The sequence below is a fragment of the Mauremys mutica genome, chromosome 12 (genome assembly GCF_020497125.1).
Source record: "Mauremys mutica isolate MM-2020 ecotype Southern chromosome 12, ASM2049712v1, whole genome shotgun sequence".
Classification (NCBI taxonomy): Eukaryota; Metazoa; Chordata; order Testudines; family Geoemydidae; genus Mauremys; species Mauremys mutica.
The window spans coordinates 3,406,646-3,427,792 of NC_059083.1; the positions used below are offsets into that span (position 1 = coordinate 3,406,646).

Genomic DNA, 21,147 nt, shown 5'->3' on the forward strand with positions numbered 1-21,147 from the left:
CATTATTTGTTATTGTCTTGTGTCGGGAACCTCAGTCATTGTCCCAGTCCCTGTTGTGCCGGGTGCTGCACAGACACCGAATACACAGACTGTCCCATTTGAGTATGAGACCAGGGATGAATATAGACCAGTGGGGAACTACTAGGGAACAAGGAGACAGCACTGGCCAGCCTGAGAGCCGTGGGCTCGACGCACCAGTGGCCTCACCGTTATCTGGTTTTGAGGCAGCCTGGCAGAGGGGAGCGTTGAGGAGGGTTTGCAGGGTAACGAAGTCATTTTATGGATGTTTATGGGGAGCTCCTCGCAGGCGTGAGGGGCAGCGTGGGACACAGGGCAAAGGGGCTTGTTTGCAGATTTAACAAGTGGCTGATGGAGGCTGGGATCATGGGCTGATCGGAGGTGAGGGGTGACATTTCAGTAGAGAGAGAGAGGATGGGGATAGGCCGCGAAGGGCCTCATGGTTGAAGACAGGCAGGTGATGTTTGTTTGGTGTGATGGAGAAGGAGCCAGTGGCGGGATGCAGAGAGGTGACATCGATCAGCGAGCTAGAAAGATGATCTTTTCAGCATGTTGTGAATGGACCTCAGCGGGTGAGACTGCGTTTGTCTAGGCCAGAGGAAAGGCTGTTGCAGCAGTTGAGACACGAGATGCTGAGAGCCTGGATGAGAGTTTCAGCTGAGGGGGTGGATAGGAAGGGCCATATCTTAGCGATGTTCTGCAGAACGAGTGAGCAAGACTTGGACGTAACCTGGATGGGAGGACCTAGAGCGAGGTGTGAGTCCAAGATGACGCCAGGTTCTGGGCCTGAGTGACGGGCTGGATGCTGGTGTTTCCACAGCGATTGAGAACGGGGGTAGCAGGGAGGCCGTGGGGGGAAGATTGGGAACTCTGCCTTAACCACACTGAGCTTAATCTGATGACGAGACCTCCACAAGGAGACCTCAGAGACAGGCCAAGAGGACAGAAGGAGACAGGCCTGGAGTACGAAGGCAGAGCTGTGAGTTGTTAGCATGGAGACGGTAGCTGGATTTGTGGGTGACTTTGCCCAGAGATAAGGTGTAGAGGGAGAGAAGGGGACCCAGGATAGCGCCGTGGGGGACAGAGCCCCACAGACAGCTGGAGAGGAGATGGGGGAGATGCTCTGGTGGACATGGTGAGGGAGTGGTTAGAGGGGTAGGAGGAGACCCAGGAGGGGACAGCGCTAAGGAGAACAAGATTTCTAGGTTAGCCTGGTGATCGGTGTCGGGCGGCTGGCAGGCCAAGCAGGGTGAGGATGGAGCACTGAGTGCGAGTGTTAGCTAGGAAGAGTCGTTACAGACTTTGGAGGAGCGATTTCCCTGGAGCGCAAAGGGTGGAAGCCAGAGTAGGGAGGGTCTGGGAGGGAATGGAGGACAGGAACTCCAGACAGCGACTGCAGGGGCATGTTCAGTGAGCTGAGATGAAAGGGAAAAGGGGAGGTCGCTGGAGAGGCAAATGGAGCCAAAGGTCTTTTCGATGGAAGACGCTAACGTGTGTTTGTGTTGTGAGGGGGAACAACTGGAGGGGGGTGCGGTGAGGAGATCAGGAGATGGGATGGGGTCAGCGGAGGGGTTAGGAGGAGAGCAGATGAGGAATGTCTGCCTCTGCGAGGAGGGAGAAGGAGGCAGGACTTGCAGGGTGGGAAGGGGAGGTGGGGGGAGGGTTTAATTGTGTAAATGTTTCTGGGAAGAGATCCTGTGCGGAGCGCGGTGGGGGCAGGAGGTGGGGAGGGTTTGAGGGGGGAGACGAAGTTGGAGAAGAGGCAGCTGGGACTGTGGGTGGGGGATCCAGCGAGGCTGGAGAAGTCGAGGTGTGTAGCAAGGAAAATGGCAGAACTGAGGGAGGAGAGAACGAATCTGTGGTGGAGGACGTCAGCCTGGCCGTGAGATTTCTGCCAGAGACGCTCTGCAATGCGAGAGCAGGAATGGAGGAAGCAGATGTTGGGGGTGAGCCGGGGTGGGGGCTGGCAGGGCCCACCTTGCATTGGGACAGAGGGGGAAGAGAATTGAGGATGGGGAGAATGGATCACAACAGCCTCCTTCCAGACGATGCCGTGGTGTCCTCTCGCACTGAGGACACCTCTCTGGGGCAGGGAACTCCACTTACTAGGAAGTGACAGATATGGGAGATTCGATCATTAGAAACAGAGATAGCTGGGTTTGTGATGACTGGGAGAAACGCACGGGAACTTGTCTGCCTGGTGCGAAGGTTGCGGATCTCTTGAGACATCTAGACAGACGTACGTGCTGTGCTGGGGAGGAGCCGGTGGTCGTGGTACGTATAGGCACCAATGACATAGGGAAGGAGAGGAGAGAGGTCCTGGGGGCCAAATTTAGGCTGCTAGGTAAGAGATTGAAGTCCAGGACCCCCATGGTGGCATTCTCTGAAATGCTCCCAGTTCCATGCGCAGGGCCAGGTAGAGAGGCAGGGCTGCAGGGTCTCAATGCGTGGATGAGACAATTGTATAGGGATTATGGTGTAGGGAGGAGGAGTTTAGATTTATTAAGAACTCGGGAAACTTTTGAGAAAGGAGGAGCCTGTACAAGAAAGGTGGGCTCCATCTAAACCAAAATGGAACCAGATTGGTTTGGACAGAGACATCCCTTAGGGGAGGATCTGTTAATGGAAATTCTCCATGTCCTAGTAAGGAGGAGAGGATGGAAGTTGACAAAACACAGGTAGGATCTGATGAGAAACAGTCAAATGAAAGAGTCATATTCAATTACATCACATAATGGCAGACAGCTAAAAAATGGTAATGTTTTCAAAGTGTTTATATACCAATGCTAGAAGTCTAAATACTAAGCTGGGTGAACTAGAGTGCCTCATATTAAAGGAGGATGTTGATATAACAGGCATCACAGACACTTGGTGGAATGAGGATAATCAATGGGACACAGTAATACCAGGGTACAAAATATATCTGAAGGACAGAACAGGTCGTGCTCGTGGGGGAGTGCAGTAGATGTGAAAGAAAGCGTAGCTTCAAATGAAGTAAAAATCTTAAATGAACCAAACTGTACCATAGAGTCTCCATGGATAGTAATTCTATACTTGAATAATAAGAATATAGCAGTAGGGATATATGACCGACAGGGTGGATTGGATTTAAATCATGATTTAAATTACTAGTCAGGAAGACTCTAAATAAAAGTGCATTCTTGTTGGTTGTTATAACCTTAATACATATTCTTCACAACTCAGAGATGTAGGTCTCATGTTTAGAAGGTACACACTATACATTTTTTAAAGTGATTTATTTTGAAAACTTTTCAGATTAGTTTTACAGCTATATCAGAAAATGAAGGATTGTTTGGTTATTTCATTTACCAAAGATAATTGAAGCAGATAGTTCACCTGTCAGTGACTTAATAAATATCTCCAATTCAACAGGTTAATCATTAATATTTGGAGGATTTTCTTGCTATGCTGTATTAGGAGGAGAACATCACCAGACAGACATTTAAACTGTTTTATTTAACTAAAACAGGGGTTGGCAACCTTTCAGAAGTGCTGTGCCGAGCATTCATTTATTCACTCTAATTGAAGGTTTTGTGTGCCAGTGATACATTTTTAGAAGGTCTCTTTCTATAAGTCTATAATATATAACTAAACTATTGTTGTATGTAAAGTGAATAAGGTTTTTAAAATGTTTAAGAAGCTTCATTTTAAATGAAGTTAAAATGCAGAGCCCCCTGGACTGGTGGCCAGGACCTGGGCAGTGTGAGTGCCACTGAAAATCAGCTAGTGTGCCGCCTTTGGTTGCCTACCCCTGAACTAAAACAGCAACGTTATGTATTCTGGATTTTTTTTTCTTCAACAGCAAACATATAATTTAACAAAACAAGCATAAATTTTGAATTTAGTTAAACGTTCAAGTTTTTAAAATCAGGTTTGTTTTTGTTAAAATTGTTAACTAAAATAGTTTAAATAGTTTAAAAAAAATTAAATTGAGTGTCAGTCAGGTCAACATGAGAAATTTAAAATATTGGCTTCTGCAGCTAACTCTGTCATGTGCACTTTCGTTTTCCTCTTTGTTCATAATCTGGAAAAGAAAAAGACGCTTTCCTGCTTTTCGGGTCCCAAATGATTTCTCAGTTTGGAATGAATTAATGCAAAGGAAGAAAATATTCTTTCTACACTGGCAGAAGCAGCTACTGCTGTTAAAAGTGAGATTATCGCTTCAAAAGTCTCTGAATCCAAGTGCTTAAGTGACTTCCACCAGTTCACTGAGGTGACTTTCTTTAAAACATCATCAGCAAACATGTATTTCTTGAATGGTCACCCTAGCTCTGAAGTTTATTATAGTTGGCACTATGGGGGGGATGGTTGCTGGATGCCCATGTCAGAGCCAACTCCTCTTCTCCAGCAGTTAAGGTTTGACCCTGGTACCGAGTATTGAGAATATTTGCAAGAAGATGAGCTGGAGATAGTGCTTGTCCCATTCGTTTTTTTAATACTTGTAATTTAACTCTCTCATTGCATATTTCTCTTTTTAACATCTCACTCGGTTCCTTCCAAATTTCAACAGCGTCAGCAATAAAACAGCTATTTCCCTGCATTTTGTTCAAGGCGACAGAAACAGGCTTCAGGGTACTTAACATGTGTTCAACATTTCTCTTAAACTGAATGTTGAGAACTTTGGCTGTGATGGTGCCATCTATTTTATCACAATTTTGTTCACAAACTGTCATCAGATTAGGCCAGATCTTGATATAGTGCTCAGACAGCCCACTGCTGAGTTCCATCACACGTCTTGTGGGAGAGTTAGCTTGGTTCCTCTCACTCTTTTCAAAGCAGCTGCTGCAAAGTGGTTGTTTATGGAAGTATTTTGCAATTCCAACATTAGCCTTTATTTCTGGAACACCGAAGTCTTTGGCTAGGAGGTGCATCAAATGGGCACTGCAACCGTATGTTATTAGCTTGGGACTCTCCACTCTCTTCTAAGTATCTTATCCTGGATATTATTTGCAGCATTGTCTGTGACCAAGCTGCGTACTAGACGTTTGTATTTTTTCCCCCACAGTTTTTTATAGCTTTTACTGCTGCTACTTGTAAGTATTCTGCTGCGCGTGCATTTCCTGATGTATCAGTTGTTTTTTCCGTTGTCACACAAGCACATACAACAGGATCAGTGTGGACATTGCTCTGCCCATCAAGACTCAGGTTAACAATTTCACCCTCTAGACCTTTTGCACACTGCTCAATTTCTCTTTCATACACTTTATCCAGCAATTTGCCTGCGACATCTGCTCTGTTGGGTGGACTGTATCCTGGGCTTCATGACTGAACCATGTTGATGAAGTGTGGGGTCTCAGTCATACGGAAAGGAGAGTTGTTTGCATAAACAAACTGGACAATTTTTTCATCAGTTACCTCTTTTTGTAATCTGCTGGTTCTTATCTCAGACTTATCTGTGGTTGGTTTTGGATGATGGAGATTTTTTCTTTTTGCCACAGGTGATATACTGTGGCTATGTGACATACATGATGTGACTGAAACACTGTCACTGGCAGATTTCTTTGAAACTATAGAAAATGATGGTGATCTTGAAGGTGGATAGTCTTGAGAATCCTGTATGTTGAGGATGGATTCTCCTACACAAAATAAGTCAATGCGGTTATTTAATTATTACCATACTGCTCATTTAGTGTTACTCATTGCATTCACTGACACTCAGCACTACTTTAAAGGTGACATTGTAAAAGGAAGATCTGCCTATTTCAGCTATTTATTTTTTCAGAACTGCATCTAAGATGATAGATGCTACTCTATGGTGTGTGTGTGTGTGTGTGTGTGTGATATATAATTTGTTCAAATATGAGAATTCAACAATAGTTCTGAAGACAGGCAGTCTTTAAGAATGAAGTATGAAATAGTTTACCAACCTGAAGATCCTTCATGTTCAGACATGTTCCTTTTATCATCTTCAACGCAGCTTTCTCCTGAGAAGAAGCACTTCTCGTGATGTTTCATTCAGGCAACCAGGCCATGCATTTCTTTGTTGCACTGTTTGCGTGCATGCCTGTCTTACCCACAGGTAGACGAACTTCATTACAATATTCCCAAACTGGGTCTCTTGTACTGCCTGCTGCCATTATAGGTTTTCCCTTCTAGTGAGAGAATGGTATGGAAGATGTCAAATCAATGAAGGCTACACTCGGAAAGACCTCAAGACTTCTGGAATACGCTGTTCAAACAGTTTCACTTTTGTTTCTATGGCCTGTCCCTCCCTTCTCACGTTTATCTCCAGACTTCTTCTCCTTGTCCAGATCTATTCTGCCCCCAACAATCTTCTGTTCATTGAACTTTTTGTAACTTTGCACTTTTAGAGAGAGGTCAGGGATTGATGCTGTGTACACAAATTTGCAGAGGGACAATAGGGTTGAGGTCTGTTATTTCTCACCTCTCTCAATATATTTAAAAACTTTTTTTTTTTTTTTTTTTGCTATTAACAAGCATGTTATCTCTGGAGACACAAATCCACGGTGTGAGAAGTGCAAAACTAAGCATCTTTACGGATATCTTCTAGACTGAGCACTGAGTCCCATTGGGTAGACCGAAAGATTAACCTAAATAATTTATACTGAAGCCCCTGGAGCCCCTTAAAATTGGGTCCCTAATCCATGAACTATTGGAACTCAATTTACAAAACTTTTCCTAAACATAACATGAATATATCGTCTCATACTATAGAATTAGAATTTATAATCCCTATTCTGTAATGTATCTTTAGATAGGTTTTTCCTAAAAAAGCATTTTATAAAAAAAAATCTGATTATTATTTTTTAATCCTAGATTTTTTTTTATCCACCCTGATTACCGACCACCTGACCAGGATCGTGATAGTGACTGTGAAATGCACAAGGAGATCAGAGAAGCTATAAGATTTAAAAAAAAAAACACAATAATGATGGTGGATTTCAACTCTCCCCATATTGACTGGGTACATGTCTCCTCAGGATGGGATGCAGAGATAGTTTCTTGACACCTTAAATGACTGCTTCTTGGAGCAGCTAGTCCTGGAACCCACAAGGACAGAGGCAATTCTTGATTTAGTCCTAAGTGGAGCACAGGATCTGGTCCGAGAGGTGAATAGAGCTGGATCACTTGGTAATAGTGACCATAATATAATTAAACATCCATGTGGCAAGGAAAACACCACAGCAGCCACCACAGTAGCATTTAAGTTCAGAAAGGGGAACGACACACAACTGAGGAAGCTCATTAAACAGAAATTAAAAGGTACCGTCCCAAAAGTGAAATCCCTGCAAGCTGCATGAAAACCTTTTAAAGATGCTGTAATAGAGACTTAACTTAAATGTATGCCCCAAATTAAAAAAACACAGTAAGAGAACTGAACAAGTGCCACCCTGGCTAAACAACACAGTAAAAGAAGCACTGAGAGACAAAGGCATCCTTTAGAAAAAGTACACGTTAAATCCTATTGGGGGGGGGGGGGAAAGAGAAAGGAGCATAAACTCTGGTAAGTGAAGTGTGGAAATAGAATTAGGAAGGCCAAAAAAGAATGCAAAGAACAGCTAGCCAAAGAATCAAAAAGTAATCACAAAAAATGTAAGTTCATCAGAAGCAGGAAGCTTGCTGAACAGCCAGTGGGGCCACTGGATGACCGAGGTGCTAACGGAACACTCAAGGATGATAAGGATATTGCAGAAAAACTAAATTAATTTTTTGCATCAATCTTCATGGCTGAGGATGGGAAGGAGATTCCCAAACCTGACCCATTCTTTTTAGGTGACAAATCTGAGGAACTGTCCCAGATTGAGGTCTCATTAGAGGAGGTTTTGGAACAAATTGAACAGTAATGAGACACTGGGACCAGATGGCATTCACCCAAGAGTTCTGGAGGAACTCAAATGTTAAATTGCAGAACTACTAACTGTGGTATGTAGCCTATCATTAAATCCACTTTTGTACTGGATGACTGGAGGATAGCTAATGTGATGTCAATTTTTTTAAAAGGCTCCAGAGATGATCCTGGCAATTACAGCCTGTAAGCCTGACTTCAGTACCAGGAAAATTGGTTGAAACTACAGGGAAGAACAGAATTATCAGACACAGAGATTAACACAATTTGTTGGGGAAGAGTCAAGATGGTTTTTGTAAAACAAAATCATGCCTCACCAATCATCTAGAATTTTTTGAGGGGGTTAGCAAGCATGTGGACAAGGAGGATGCGGTGGATATAGTGGACTTACTTTCAGAAAGCCCTTGACAAGGTCCCTCACCAAAGGCTCTTAAGCAAAGTTGTCATGGGATAAGAGGGGAAGGTCCTCTCATGGATCGGTAACTGGTTAAAAGAGGAAACAAAGGGTAGGAATAAATGGGCTGTTCTCAGAATGGAGAGATGTAAATAGTGGTGTCCCTTGAGGGTCTGTACTGGGCCCAGTCCTATGCAACATATACATAAACGATCTGGAAAAAGGAGTAAACAGTGAGGTGGCAAAACTTGCAGATGATACAAAACTACTCAAGATAGCTATGTCCCAGGCAGACTGTGAAGAGCTACAAAAGGGTCTCACAAAACTGGGTGACTGGGCAATAAAATGGCAGATGAAATTTAGTGTTGATAAATGCAAAGTGATGCACACTGGAAAACCTCCTCACAACTATACATATAATGATGAGGTCTAAATTAGCTGTTACCACTCCAGAAAGATCTTGGAGTCAGTGTGGATAGTTCTCTGGAAACAGCCACTCCATGTGCAGCGGCAGCCAAAAAAGCGAACAATGTTGGGAATCATTAAGAAGGGGATCGATAAGACAGAAAATATTCTATTGCCTCTATATAAATCCATGGCACGCCCACATCTTGAATACTGCCTGCAGCTGTGGTCGCCCAATCTCAGAAAAGATCTACACCTCTACCCCGATATAACACTCATTTGATAAAACATGGTAAAGCAGTTCTGGGAGGGGGGCTGCGCACTCCAGTGGACCAAAGCAAGTTCGATGTAACGCAGTTTCACCTATAATGCAGTAAGATTTTTTGGCTCCCAAGAATAGTGTTATAGCGGGGTAGAGGTGTATTGGAATTAGAAAACGTTCCACAGCAGGGGAACAAACACGATGAGGGGTTTGGAAGGGCTGCTGTATGAGAAGAGGTTAATAAGACTGGGACTTTTCAGCTTGAAAAAGAGACAACAAAGGGGGAATATGATAGAAGTCTATAAAATCATGACGGGTATGGAGAAAACAAATAAAGTGTTGTTTACCCCTCATAACACAAGAACTAGGGGTCACCAAATGAAGTTAATAGGCAGCAGGTTTAAGTATTTCTTCACACAATGCACAGTCAGCCTGTGAACTCCTTGCCAGAGGATATTGTGAAGGCCAAGACCGTAACAAGGTTCAAAAAAGAACTAGAGAAGTTCATGGAGGATCGGTCCATTAATGGCTATTAGCCAGGCTGGGCAGGGATGGTGTCTGTAGCCTCTGTTTGCCAGAAGCTGGGAATGGGCGACAGGGGATGGGTCACTTGATGATTCCCTGCTCTGTTCATTCTCTCTGGGGCACCAGACAGGACCCTGGGCTAGATGGACCTTTGGTCTGACCCAGTGTGGCTGTTCTTACGTGGTTGGAGCCCTCACCGAGGAGGTGGGAGACAGTGGGGCCAGTCCCCCTGCTCCCCTGAGTTGATAACTAGTCAGCGAGAGAGGAGCAGCAGCAGCAGCCCTGCTCGCCGGATTGGGCCCCTGGGCTCTGAACAAAGGGGAGTGAGAGGGAAAGTGGCTGGTGCTGACGGGGGGGACACAGGGCGATCCCCAGCCGGAGGAGTGGAGGGGAAGAAAAGGGGGCGTCTGTGTCTGGTTATGTCTGAGCTGGGGGAGACCAGGCAGAGCTAAGCCAGGCCAGGGCTGTCCCTGGCGTGTGTCCAGTGCCCAGCACAGGAGGGCTCTGGTCTAACTAGCAAACAAGGCCCTGAGGGAGGCTCCTGTGGGGCTCTGTGGGGGAGGGAGGGTCCACATGGCAACTCCAGGGTCTGAGCTCCCAGAACGCTCTTTGGCTCTGACCTGGCCCGTGGGGTGAACCCGACAGCAGGGACGGGGCAGCAGCCCGTGAGCTCCATGGGGCAGGGCTCATGCAGGGCCTGGCACAACAGGGACCCCGATCCCTACAGGGGACCTGGGGGGCAGCCACAGGCTGAATCAGTGACCGAGTGTGTGCGCAGCCGGGGCCCTGGGTCCTGTCCCCTGCAGCTTGGACCCCCCCCCCGACTCCCCCATGCTTCAGCTCCTGCATCTCCTACCTGCCCCCCTTCTCCATCCTCTCCTGGGCCAAAGTGCTGCCCTCCCCATAACCTCCTCATCCTCCTCCCACCAGCCCTTCCCCCCATAACCACCTCCCCCTCCTCACCCCCCCTGCTGCCCTGCTCTCTGCCTGATCCTCATGGGCCCCTCCAGCATTGGCCCCCCCTGCAGCCCTGCCAAGCTTTGGGTTCCCCCCGCCCTATCCCCCCTGTGGGTGGCTCCTGGGATAATGTGCTGACCTCCCCCTCTTCACTCTCTCCAGACCTGCTCCCCCATCCTATCTCTGCTCCCCTCCCCCTCATGCCCCCTCCAGCCCTGATCCCCTCACCCCTCCCTGCCCCCTTCCTGGACCCCTTTCCTTCCTCACAGTCCCCTGCTGCCCCCCTGTTCCCAGGGGAGTGTTCGGCCCCCCTGCCCCTCCCCCACCCTGCTCCTCCCGGGGCCGGGCCAGCCCCGCCCCTCGGTCCCGTGCGATGGGCCCCGCCTCCTCTGGGGGGTGTCCAGCCTCCTGCCCCTCCCCCCGCTCTCCGTCGGCTCACCGCACCGCACCTCCCTCCCACGTGGCCGCTCCCGAGTTCTCCCCCCCCGCGGTGCCCGATCCCGGCTCTGACGTCCCTGTCCCCGCAGACCCAGGCCCGCACTCGCTGCGCTATTTCTACACGGGGGTGTCGGAGCCCGGCCCGGGGCTGCCCGAGTTCATCACGGTCGGGTACGTGGACGAGCAGCTGTTCATGGACTACGACAGCGAGCGGCGGAGCGCGGAGCCCCGCGCGGAGTGGGTGAAGGGCGCCGTGGACGCGCAGTACTGGGCGCGGGACACGCAGATCTCCCAGGGCTGGCAGGCCGGGTTCCGAGCGAACCTGAACACGCTGCGCGGGCGCTACAACCAGAGCGGGGGTGAGTGGGGGCCGGTCACTGCCCGACCGGACACGGGGCTCGGGCTGAGCGGGGGGCACAGAGGGACTCACCAGGTTGGGGGGGTCGGCGTGGAGGGAGTGGAGGAGGGGGACCCGTGGGGGGTCGGTGTGAATTGGGGGGAGGGGACAGAGGGAGTCACAGGAGGGTGGGGGCTGGGGGTGTTGGTGTGGGGGTGACCCACGGGGGGGTATTAGTGTCACAATGGTAGATGCGTCCATCCCCTCCCCCTCATGGGAACCTGGTGTTCACAACTGGGGGGGCGCATGGGGGGTGTCATTGTGAACAAGGGCCCCGAGGGGCTGCAAAGGGGGGGGAGCTGGTGTGAATGGGGGAGGGGGTGGAGGGACCCTGGGGCACTTTCTCACAGGGTCACTGTGAATGTGGGGGGCAGAGGGACTCGTGGGGGGGCTGCAGGGTGGGGGGGTTCATGTGACAGAAAGTGTTTGACACTCTCCAAAGTGTGACTCTCTTGCTGTCCCCTCCCAAAACACCCGAGACCTCTGCTCCCAGCCCCACGTCCAGCCGCCCCTGCCCCCCTTCGGGGCCCTGCCCCCCAGGCCGGGGGTGCTCAGTCCCAGGCAGAGCCGCACCGGTGCGAAGGCCAGAAGGTCCCATTGCACCCAGCTGTCCCGGCCTGGCCCCACCGCGAGTGCTCTGGGGCAGGGTGCGGTGGGGCGGGGTGCTGTGGGGTGCGGCGGGGAACCCCGCTGGCTGTTCTGGCGCCGGAGCAGCCCCTGCTGGGCAGAAGGTGTAACTGCAGCACCTCGGCGTGGGAGCAGTGGCAGAGAATCCCCCAGGAGCGGTGTGTGAAGGGGGGCTGGGGGGACATGGGGGGGGGATCCCAGGGATGAGCTCCACTCCCCATGCCCAGCCGCACTCACCCCCCCCCCGCCTCCCCCTCTGCTGCTGGCTCAGGGGGGGGTTGGCTGGGGCACTGTCAGGGGTGGGAGGTGCCCGGCGAGGGAGCTGGCGCGTGTCCCTGGGCAGGGACCAGGCGGGTGTTGGAGCAGGGTCCCCCCATCACTCAGCAATACAGGGCAGGGGCCGTTAGTCTGCGTGTGAGTTTTGGTGTTTTCAGCCTGTCCTGCAGTGCCCAGCCCCCTCCCCCCCAAGGACCTCCCCCCCCTCTCCCGGGTGCCCAGCTCAGAGCCGAGGGGAGCAGGAGTTCGGACTCACACACAAACACTCCCATGGGGTGTGGGTCTGTCTGGCTGTTTCGCTCTCGGGGTTGGTGATGCTGCAGCCTCCTGCTTACCCCTGGTTCCCCAGCCCCCCCCACTGTCCCTCCCAGATTCCCTCCTACCCCCTCCCACAGCCCTCTTTTTCTCCCCCCCCAAATTTTCCTCCTACCCTCTCCCACATCCCCCTCTGGCTCCCTGAACCCCCAGAAGGGCCAGATTTGGGGGAGTCCGGCCCTGCACCCCTCTTCCTGAACTCTCAGTGACTCTCAGCCAGCCAGTAGAACAGAAGGTTTATTGGACACAGGAACGCAGGCTACAGCAGAGCTTGTGGGCTCAGCCAGGACTCCTCAATTGAGTCCTTCTGGGGGTTCAGGGAGCTTAGATCCCAGCTTGGGGTTCCCTGTATTGCACCACCCAGCCCCAGGCCGCTGACCAAACCCTCTCTAGCAGGCTCTCTGCCTTTGTCCAGCTTCCCGGGCAAAGGTGTTTTCTCCCCTCCCCACTGCCTAGCTCAGGTTACAAGCTCAGGTCCTGTCTCTCACCTAAAGTCCTCCCCGGCTCTCCCAACCCCCACACAGACAGTTCCTGCTCCATCACACCCCCTCCCCTCCCTTAGCAATCAGGGCTGCAGGGGCAGGGGTGGCCTTCACCGCCTGCTGCTGATATATGGGGGGGGGCTCTGCTCTCTCCTGCCCCCCATCCCCCCCTCCTGCCCCCCATTCTCAAGTCTCAGGCCTCTCGCTAATGGGGTGTCTCCCCCCTCACACCCCCCGTCCTGGGAACAGCTCCCAGCCCTGAGCTTTAAGATCCACACCCCGGGGTGTCCTGGCCCTGCTGCCTCCCCCTGCGCTGCCTCCTCTCCCCCCACCCAGGGCAGAGCCCCGTGGGGCCTTGGGCGGCGCCTCCTGGCCAGGGGAGCCCCAGGGAAGGGGCCTGGGCTAGGGAAGGGCCAGTGGGGGGCAGAGGTGGGGGTGTGATTGGGATGGGCCCTGCAGGGAGGCGGCTGCTGGGGGCTGGGAGGGGCGGCTGGAGATCAGCGTCCCAGCCCCGAGTGGTCAGACGTCCCGCGTCAGGCCCGGACCCCTCGTGAGATCGGCTTCAGTAGCCTGGGATCTTACACCAGAATTTCCTCCCGTCTGCGCGTTCCCGGCTCCGTCCCCAGGGGCTGCAGCCCCCGGGCAGAGCCGGACCTGCCAGTCGCTGCCGGAGGAGCCGCCAGGTTCCCGCTCTGCCCCCGGCGCTGCAGGGGGGTCCCCAGGGTGCTGCTGCAGAGCAGGGCAGAGTTTGCCTGTCTAGGTGGGTCTGGGCCCCACCCACACGGGGGAGCTACAGGCCTGGTTCCTCCGAGACCCCATCGGTGCCCCCCCCCACGCTCACCCCCGTGGAGAGCAGCGTGGGGGAGAAGAGGGGTGGGTGGGGCTGCCTGACCCACACACACCCTCGGGCCCCTGGCTGGGGGTCTCTGCGTGTTCTGTGCCAGCCGCCCAGCACGTCCCAGCAGAGCCGGCCGGGCAGGGACCATCCTGGAGCCCCTGGCCTGAGTCTGGGCAGCAAAGCCGCAGGCTGGGCACCTCATCCCCTCACCCCGTCAGACGTGTTCCCAGGGCCTTCCCTCCCCTGCTGGAGCCCGATCCCCGGGGGAGATTTCCGGTCCCTGCCGGGCTCTGTCCAGCACAGGGGTCGAACCCTGGGATTTCCCATCATGGACCCGGACCCGCCGTAGCGACCTTTCCCCGGGGTGCCCTGCGCTGTGCAGACTCGGTCAGAGCCTCCTGCTCCGGGGACACGGGCCAGGGACTCAGTGCTGGGCACACAGTGGGGTCAGGCCCAGGGACCGGGACCCTCCCCTCTGGTAGGGCCTCCTCTGAGCCCTGCCGGCGAGAGACGTCCTGTCACCCTCAGACTGCGCTGGGGAGCAGCCACGGGGCAGGGGGACCAGTCCCCACGGCCGTCAGCCTCCTCCTCCTCCCCAAGGCCACAGGAAAAGCAGAGCTGCTCCAGGGAGCTAAACCCTGGCGCAGGATCCGGCAGCTTGGTCCGGTTCAGAGTCTGCTGCTGCCGATTCTCCAGGGAGGGCGGCGCTGAGGGAAGGAAGCAGGAATCCAGGTCTGGTGGCGCAGGAGCCCTCAGTGCCCCCGGGAGGAGGGACAGCGCTTGGATTCAGAGCAGGAGCCACAGGAGAGGAGAGCAGGAAACTCCTCCAGGCGGGATTCTTCGAAGCCACGTGGAAGCGGGCGGTGTCCAGTTCAGAGCGACCGCCCGAGGGAACGTCTCAGATGGACGAGGAGGAGCCAGGTCAGAACAGCAGGGACCCCGCTCAGCAGTGTTACCCCGAGGTTCCCAAACCGGCCTCGTCTTCCGATCAGCGCGGCCTCGACGGACGTGATCCGGGAGGAGAGGGTGCCCTGAGAGACGGAGCAGGGGGCTAAGCACCAGCCGGAGCCAGAGTTCATTTCCTCTCCTGAGGCCGATGGAGCACGGACGCCCCTAGCTCGGGACACGGCAGGGCCTCTGCAGGGAGACTGAAATCCTACGGCCCCTGACCAGGAGGATGGACACCGCGCCCTGGAGACACCGCGAGGCAGCCCCCGCGTCCCTCGGAGCCCTGCTGCGTCCCACGCTCTGCCCCGCAGGACCGGCCGGCCTGGGTGAACCTGGCCCTCCCACATACAGCAAGTGCTTGGGTCTGGGGGCTCAGAACGACTCCCCTGGAAGCAGCCGTCCGGTCCGACTCCCCTCTGGACGCCCCGCGGGGCTCGGCAGGGGCCAGGGCTGCAGCGCGGTTACCTGTCGGCGTGTGCAGCTGGGTGCCGAAGGCAGCTGGCCAGGCCGTAGTGACCTGAACTCCCCTCCCAGCGCATGGATGATGCCAGCTGGGAATCGGTGGGAAAGGCATCGGGCGACTCCTCAGACAAAGCAAAGATGCCCCTGGCTCCTGCCAAGGCCGCCGAGGGGCTGTAAATCCTGCTGTAAACCCAGGCCTTCCTTCCCAGCATCCAGACCAGGCGTGCAGCAGGTGAGACAGTCCCAGGCACTGCAGGGAAAGTGTCGACACCCAGAGGTGGCTGATCCGGGGGGACACCCACAGGGCAGCCTCTGGTCCCAGTCACCGTGTGACTCGCCGCCAGAGCAGACGGGGCCGGAGCAGCGCACAGGGGGTCGTATTCTCCAGCGTGCGGATCCCTGTTCTCTGATCCCCGCACCAGGTGAGTTCTGCGCTGTCCAGGGAGCGTGGGCGCTGGTTCTGCCCAGATTGGCCCCTTCTCCCTCTCTCCCAGCCCCTCAGGAGAGGGGGGGTGCAGGCGGCTGTCCCCCATCTGCTGCAGACGGGGCCCGTAGGACCAGCCCAGCCCCAGAGAGGGGACCGGGCCTGTGCTCCATCCTGGCCCTGCTCCAGGAGAAATCGGGGCAATGGGACGTGCTCGGTCTGGAACATCTCCAGGAGAGCCCCGGGCAGCCCCGATTAGACAGACGTTTAAGTCCCACCCTGATGGTGATCCGCAAAGGCCTGTCTGTGCTCCATGGAGCTGAGACGCAGCCCGGCCCACCCCCCTTCGTCAGCGTCACCGCAGAGCTCAGTGTCACCTCTGCATCCCAGCGCGTCCGGTTCAGCTCCTCGCCCGTCGGCCTCGCCGCAGCCCCAGGTACCTGCCGCGGGTTCGTTGTCAGGGTCGCTGCCCTCAGGGAGGGGTCACCTCTGGCCATCCTCAGCGACGCTCCAGCCAGAGGGTGAGCGGCACAAACCACTTCCCAGGCACTCCGGATCCCGGGACTGCGGGCTCATTCTGTGCCAGGAAGAGAGACACCTGGGCCCCACCCTGCAGAGACCTCACCTAGGAGTGAGAATGACCCAGTCTCACAGGGGTTATTGCTCAGGAGAGATGGGACAATTCCCTGCTCTGCTCAGGATGGCCAGCAGCCTGCAGGAGGTCTCAGCCTGCCCCGGTGTCACTGCATGGTGTGTGCTGTGTGTGGACACACTGCGGTGAGTGCACACGAGAGCTCCAGTCGTTCCTGCTGTCCCTGCCTGCTCACACCTCGGTGCGTCCAACCAGGAGAGTCCGGCTGCCCCGGAGCCTCAGCACCTCTCGGATGGGGCTCAGCACCTGTCATTTCCCATAGCTGGGCCTGACAGGAGAGTCCAGCTTCCCTGGAGCCTCAGCACCTCCCAGATGGGGCTCAGCGCCCGTCGTTTCCCATAGCCAGGCCGGACAGGAGAGTCCAGCTTCCCTGGAGCCTCAGCACCTCCCCGATGGGGCTCAGCGCCTGTGTTTCCCATAGCCAGGCCGGACAGGAGAGAGCTATGGGCAGTGCCAGCCTGGGGGACTGGGCGCTTGCGTGGAGGTGAGCTCAGTATGGAGCAGGGGAGGGAACCTGGCATGAGCTGGGTGCGGCGCAGGGTGACTGGCTGCCGGCTCTGGTCCTGTCCCCAGGGGTGAGCAGCTCCCACCTCCTGCTCCGACCCGACCCCAGCGCAGTGCCCTGCGTCAGCGAACCGGGCGGGACGAGCTCGTCACCCCAGTAGGAGGAAACAGACCCTTTGGTGTCCTGTGTGGAGCGAAGCCCCCAGTGCGGCCGAGCTCGGCGTGGTCGAGGAATGAGACGTGACGGGCGACGCGGGGCAGAGCTGGCTCAGGCGCTCGGGTGCCTGCGCCCAGACGTGCTCCTGTTCCCAGCGAGGGAATTTCCAGTCTCACTGAGAGACCCGTTTGTCTCTCACCCACGCTGCAGGGGCCCCTCCTTCCCCGGCTGGAAGGGATCCCGCTGGCATCCAGGAAACCTCCCACGGGGTCTGGCTGGTCCAGAACCGGGGGCAGTCCAAGCCGTGCTGCAGGAGACGGAGCTTCTCTGCTTCTTCGCCGGCCTGGAGTTCGGACCCAGGGCTCGGCAGTCTCAGTGTCACGTCGAGTGGCTGCTCTCCCCGGGCAGGCAGGGGGTCTCTGTACTGGGCTATCCAGCGTTTGCTCCCAGCTGCATCCCTGCTTCATCCTCCTCAGGCTCGTTGAGCGCCGGCCTGGGACCTTCTCACCCTGACTCAGAGACCCTTTGAGCCCCTCAGGGCGACGTCCCAGTGTTTCCTCTCCGTCAAGGAGGCCCCCTCGTAGCCCTCCCTCCCCTGGTCGCCCTCCCCTGCACCCGGGGGTGTAGGAGCTGCAGCCTTATCCCTTACGGATCCGTCCTGCACGTTCTTCGAGGTGTGCTGCACACGTCCATTCCCAAGTAGGGGTGTGCGCGCCCGGGCACCGTGGCTGGAATTGTTCCCCTAGTGGTGCCCGTTGTTGGTTCTGACACCCCCGGTGCCGTGCGCTCACAGCGCGGGTATAAGGGGCCCTGCCGACCCCCCCCCCCGCCCCATTCCTTCTTACTGCCTGTAGCGGCTGCTGGAACTTCCCTCCTCGCTTCAGCCAGCTTTTCTAGTGGGTTTTTCTCAGTTCATCGTGTGTTGTTGGTTAGTTGGAAGTCGTTTTTAGCAGTGCGAGTGCTTGGGCACCTCTCCACTGACTGGAGAGGCTGTGCACTCCCCGGGGCGGGGTACGCCTCACTCACCGGGCTTCCAGCCCTGCTCTTCCTGGGGAAACGAGCGACCCGCCCTTGAGCTGTCTCAGGGCTGGGGGGCCGCTCACAGGAAGAGTCGCTGTCAGAATTCAACCCCCACCCAGACAGACCGGGCAGCGGGACTCAAAGTTCTCCTGGTGGAGGCAGCATCGAGGCAGAGATTGGACTTGGCACCAAGCAGCTCCGCGTCCTGCCAGTCGGGGCTCGCGGCACCGCTCCTCTTCACCGGTGCCCAAGGACAGGCACCGCGGGCACCGAGACAAGAGCCGCTCCCCGGTACCGAAGGGGGCCAGGCCAGGAGACCAGGACAGTGCAAGACCCGCGCCGGGCCGCTCTCCCTCACCAGCACCGCTGCAGCCGCCGCTAAAGACACCCACGCGGGTCCCGCATACCTCACCAAGGGACATGCCACCCTCCTGCAGGCAGCGTACCAGACACTTCGCGGTACCATCCACCCGGGGGTGTACGCGGCAGCTAGGGACCTGCTTACACTGCCGGTACCAGGTCCCCGGACGTCCAGGACTCGGCATTACCGGCACCATCTGGTGGCCAAGAGACCTCACCCGGCCGTAGAGCGGCATCGAGACTCCAGGGGAAACCCCCTCGGGTCACTTCACCCAGGGTGTCCCCACGGCACTGACAGTGGGAGGGTCGGCACTGCCATGGTCTCCTCACTCCTCCTCTTCCTGGGAGTTGGACATGGGGTCCTGTTGTTCACACCTTCAAGACCATCCGCACTATTCCCTGTAGCCATCTTACACAGCAGGGACCTAGTGCGATGGGGCCCCGAACACTGGGACCAGGGGGGGCCGACACCCATGCAGGGCCCTTTCTGGAACCCGCGGGGGTTTCCCCCGGCTCAGGGCACCGGCTCCAGGCGCTCTGACTCAGTGGCCTCAGAGCAGAGCCCCTCCGGTACCGCACCAAGAGACACCAGACCCAAATCCCGGTGCCCAGCAAGGTACCGAGCAACTGAAGCAGGTTCCCCACTCGGAGAAGAGACCAGAGACCTTATCAGCTTTACCCACTGCCTCTGCTCCGCCAGACGAGGCGCTGGTGGCCCCAGAGGTGCCCCCACCCCAGGGTGAGCACAAAGCCCACCAGGACTTACTGAAGCGAGTGGCTCAAATCTGGGCGTCCAGGCGGAGGTGGGGAAAGAGTCACTCAGGCCTTCCCGGCTAGCTGGGTGTAGGGTGACCAGATCACCCAGGTCAAATATCGGGACGCGGGGGGGCGGGGCGGGGGCAGAGGGGGAAAAAATGGCGGCAGAGCAAAAAAAAAAAAAATCCCCCACCCCCGATTCCTCCTCCCTCCGCAAGTGCTGGAGGGAGGCCCGGGAGACTCAGGGGAGCACGGGGCCGGGGTGAGTGTGAGTCCAGCCTGGCCCCGAGCAGGCAGGACTCAGGCGCGGTATCTGGAGGGAGAGTAGGGGGTGGCCTGCGGGGCCAGGCAGCGGCTGTTCTCCCCACCTGGGCAGCAGGACTAGGGAGCAGCCGCTGCTGCAGCTCCCACTGCCGCGGGGGGAGGAAGCGGCCGCTGGCCAAGCTCGGCAGCTGCGGCTCTGGCACCCACGAACCCCCTGAGCCCGGGCCTGCTGCGGGGACCCAGCGCACACGCTGCGCATACCCAGCCCCTGGCCACTCGCGTCTGGGCTGGCTGCCCAGCTGGTGCAATCCTGCGGGCGGCCTCGGAGTGGGGGCAGCAGGCCCCAGCCCCCCCCATCCCGCTCGGGTCCTGCAGGGGAACGAACGGGACTGGGCTGCCGATGCCTCCGCCACGGGATTGCACCAGCTGGGCAGCCAGCCCAGACGCGACTGGCCAGGGGCTGAGCGCAGTGTGCGCGCTGCCCCGCAGCAGGCCCGGGCTCGGGGGGTTCGGGCCTGGGCACCAAAGCCGCAGCCGCTGAGCGCCACGTGCTTGGCCACTTCCTCCCCCCGCAGCAGTGGGAGCTGCAGCAGCGGCTGCTCCCGAGTCCCCTGCCCAGGTGGGGGAGAACAGCCGCCACCTAGCCCCACGGGCCGCCCCCCTACTCTCCCTCCAGGTACCGCGCCCGAGTCCTGCCTGCTCGGGGCCAGGCCAGACTCTCACTCACCCCGGCCCCGCACTCCCCTGAGTCTCCTGGGCATGGCATGCTTGGAAAGAGGCGGGGACTTGGGGAGGGAGACAATGGGGCAGTGAGGGGGTGGGGATGGGGGCGAGGATTTGGGGAAGGATCCAATGGGGGAAGGAGGGGGCGGAGTCGGGGCAGGGGAAGGCGCGAGCCCTTTGGGCTCCGGAGCCTTTGCTTGTTTGGCCAGTGTCCCGACCTAACATTGGTCGGGACGCGGGACAAACAAGCAAATATCGGGACAGTCCCGATAAAATCGGGACGTCTGGTCACCCTAGCTGGGTGGCAGCAGGCCCCTCCTCGCTCTTCCCCTACCTGAGGTGATCCCAGAGCCCGCTGAGGCTCTGGCAGAACCCAGCCTCCTTCCCTCCCTCCTAAGCGAACGGAGCGGGAATATTTTGTGCCTGCCAAGGGCTGAGAATTTTTATTCTCACCCCCCCACACACACACGAGTCCCTAGTGGTGGCAGCCGCCGGTGAAAGGGACCATCAAGGTCAAATGGGGCCCACAGCAAACACAAAGGATCCCAAGAAGTTGGCCTTGTTCTGGAGGAAACCCCCTCGCCGGGGGGGGGGCGGGTTGCAGCTCCGCGTGGTGACCCGGGAAGCCTGGCTGGGTCGCGTGATTTTAACAGGTGGGAAGCGATGCAGAAATGGCAGGACCTGCTCCCCCAGGGCGCCAGGCCGGAGGTCCCTGCCCTTGTGCAGGAAGGGAGAGCAGTGGCCTGGGCCTCCCTGCAGGCAGCCCTGGATGTCACAGGTTCTGTGGCCAGGCCCGTGGCCACGGCTGTCACCACGTGCAGGAGCTCATGGTTAGATTCTCTGGGATTTCCACGGGACGTGCAGCAGATGACCCAGGACCTCCCATTTGAAGGTTCCTCGCTCTGCTCAGAGCAGACAGACACCAGACTCTAGGGCAGCGCTGAAATCCCTGGGCCTGCACTCGCCCGCACGAGCTAGAAGGCCCTATAGGCCCCGGCAATACGGGCGATGCTGTTCTCCACCGCCCAGACACGACCAGCGCAGGAGACAGAACAAGGGGTTTGGGTGCAGGCCCCCTCCGCCCTCCTCCTCCATGGGGCCATCCCAGTCGGCTC

The 21,147-nt window shown here is 56.4% G+C and overlaps 2 protein-coding genes across 2 annotated transcripts in view; one reads left to right on the forward strand and one right to left on the reverse strand.

Annotated features, from left to right (window-relative positions):
* The window catches only part of LOC123345793 (endothelial zinc finger protein induced by tumor necrosis factor alpha-like), a 1,203,704-nt gene that overhangs the window by 1,089,742 nt on the left and 92,815 nt on the right, over positions 1 to 21,147 (reverse strand). The gene's annotated exons all lie outside the window — the stretch shown is intronic.
* The window catches only part of LOC123346413 (H-2 class I histocompatibility antigen, Q9 alpha chain-like), a 36,181-nt gene that overhangs the window by 5,094 nt on the left and 9,940 nt on the right, over positions 1 to 21,147 (forward strand). Inside the window, exons 2-3 of the mRNA XM_044983803.1 lie at positions 1,184 to 1,190; positions 10,918 to 11,186. Coding sequence (XP_044839738.1) covers positions 1,184 to 1,190; positions 10,918 to 11,186 — 276 coding nt within the window. The remainder of the gene's footprint in view (positions 1 to 1,183; positions 1,191 to 10,917; positions 11,187 to 21,147) is intronic.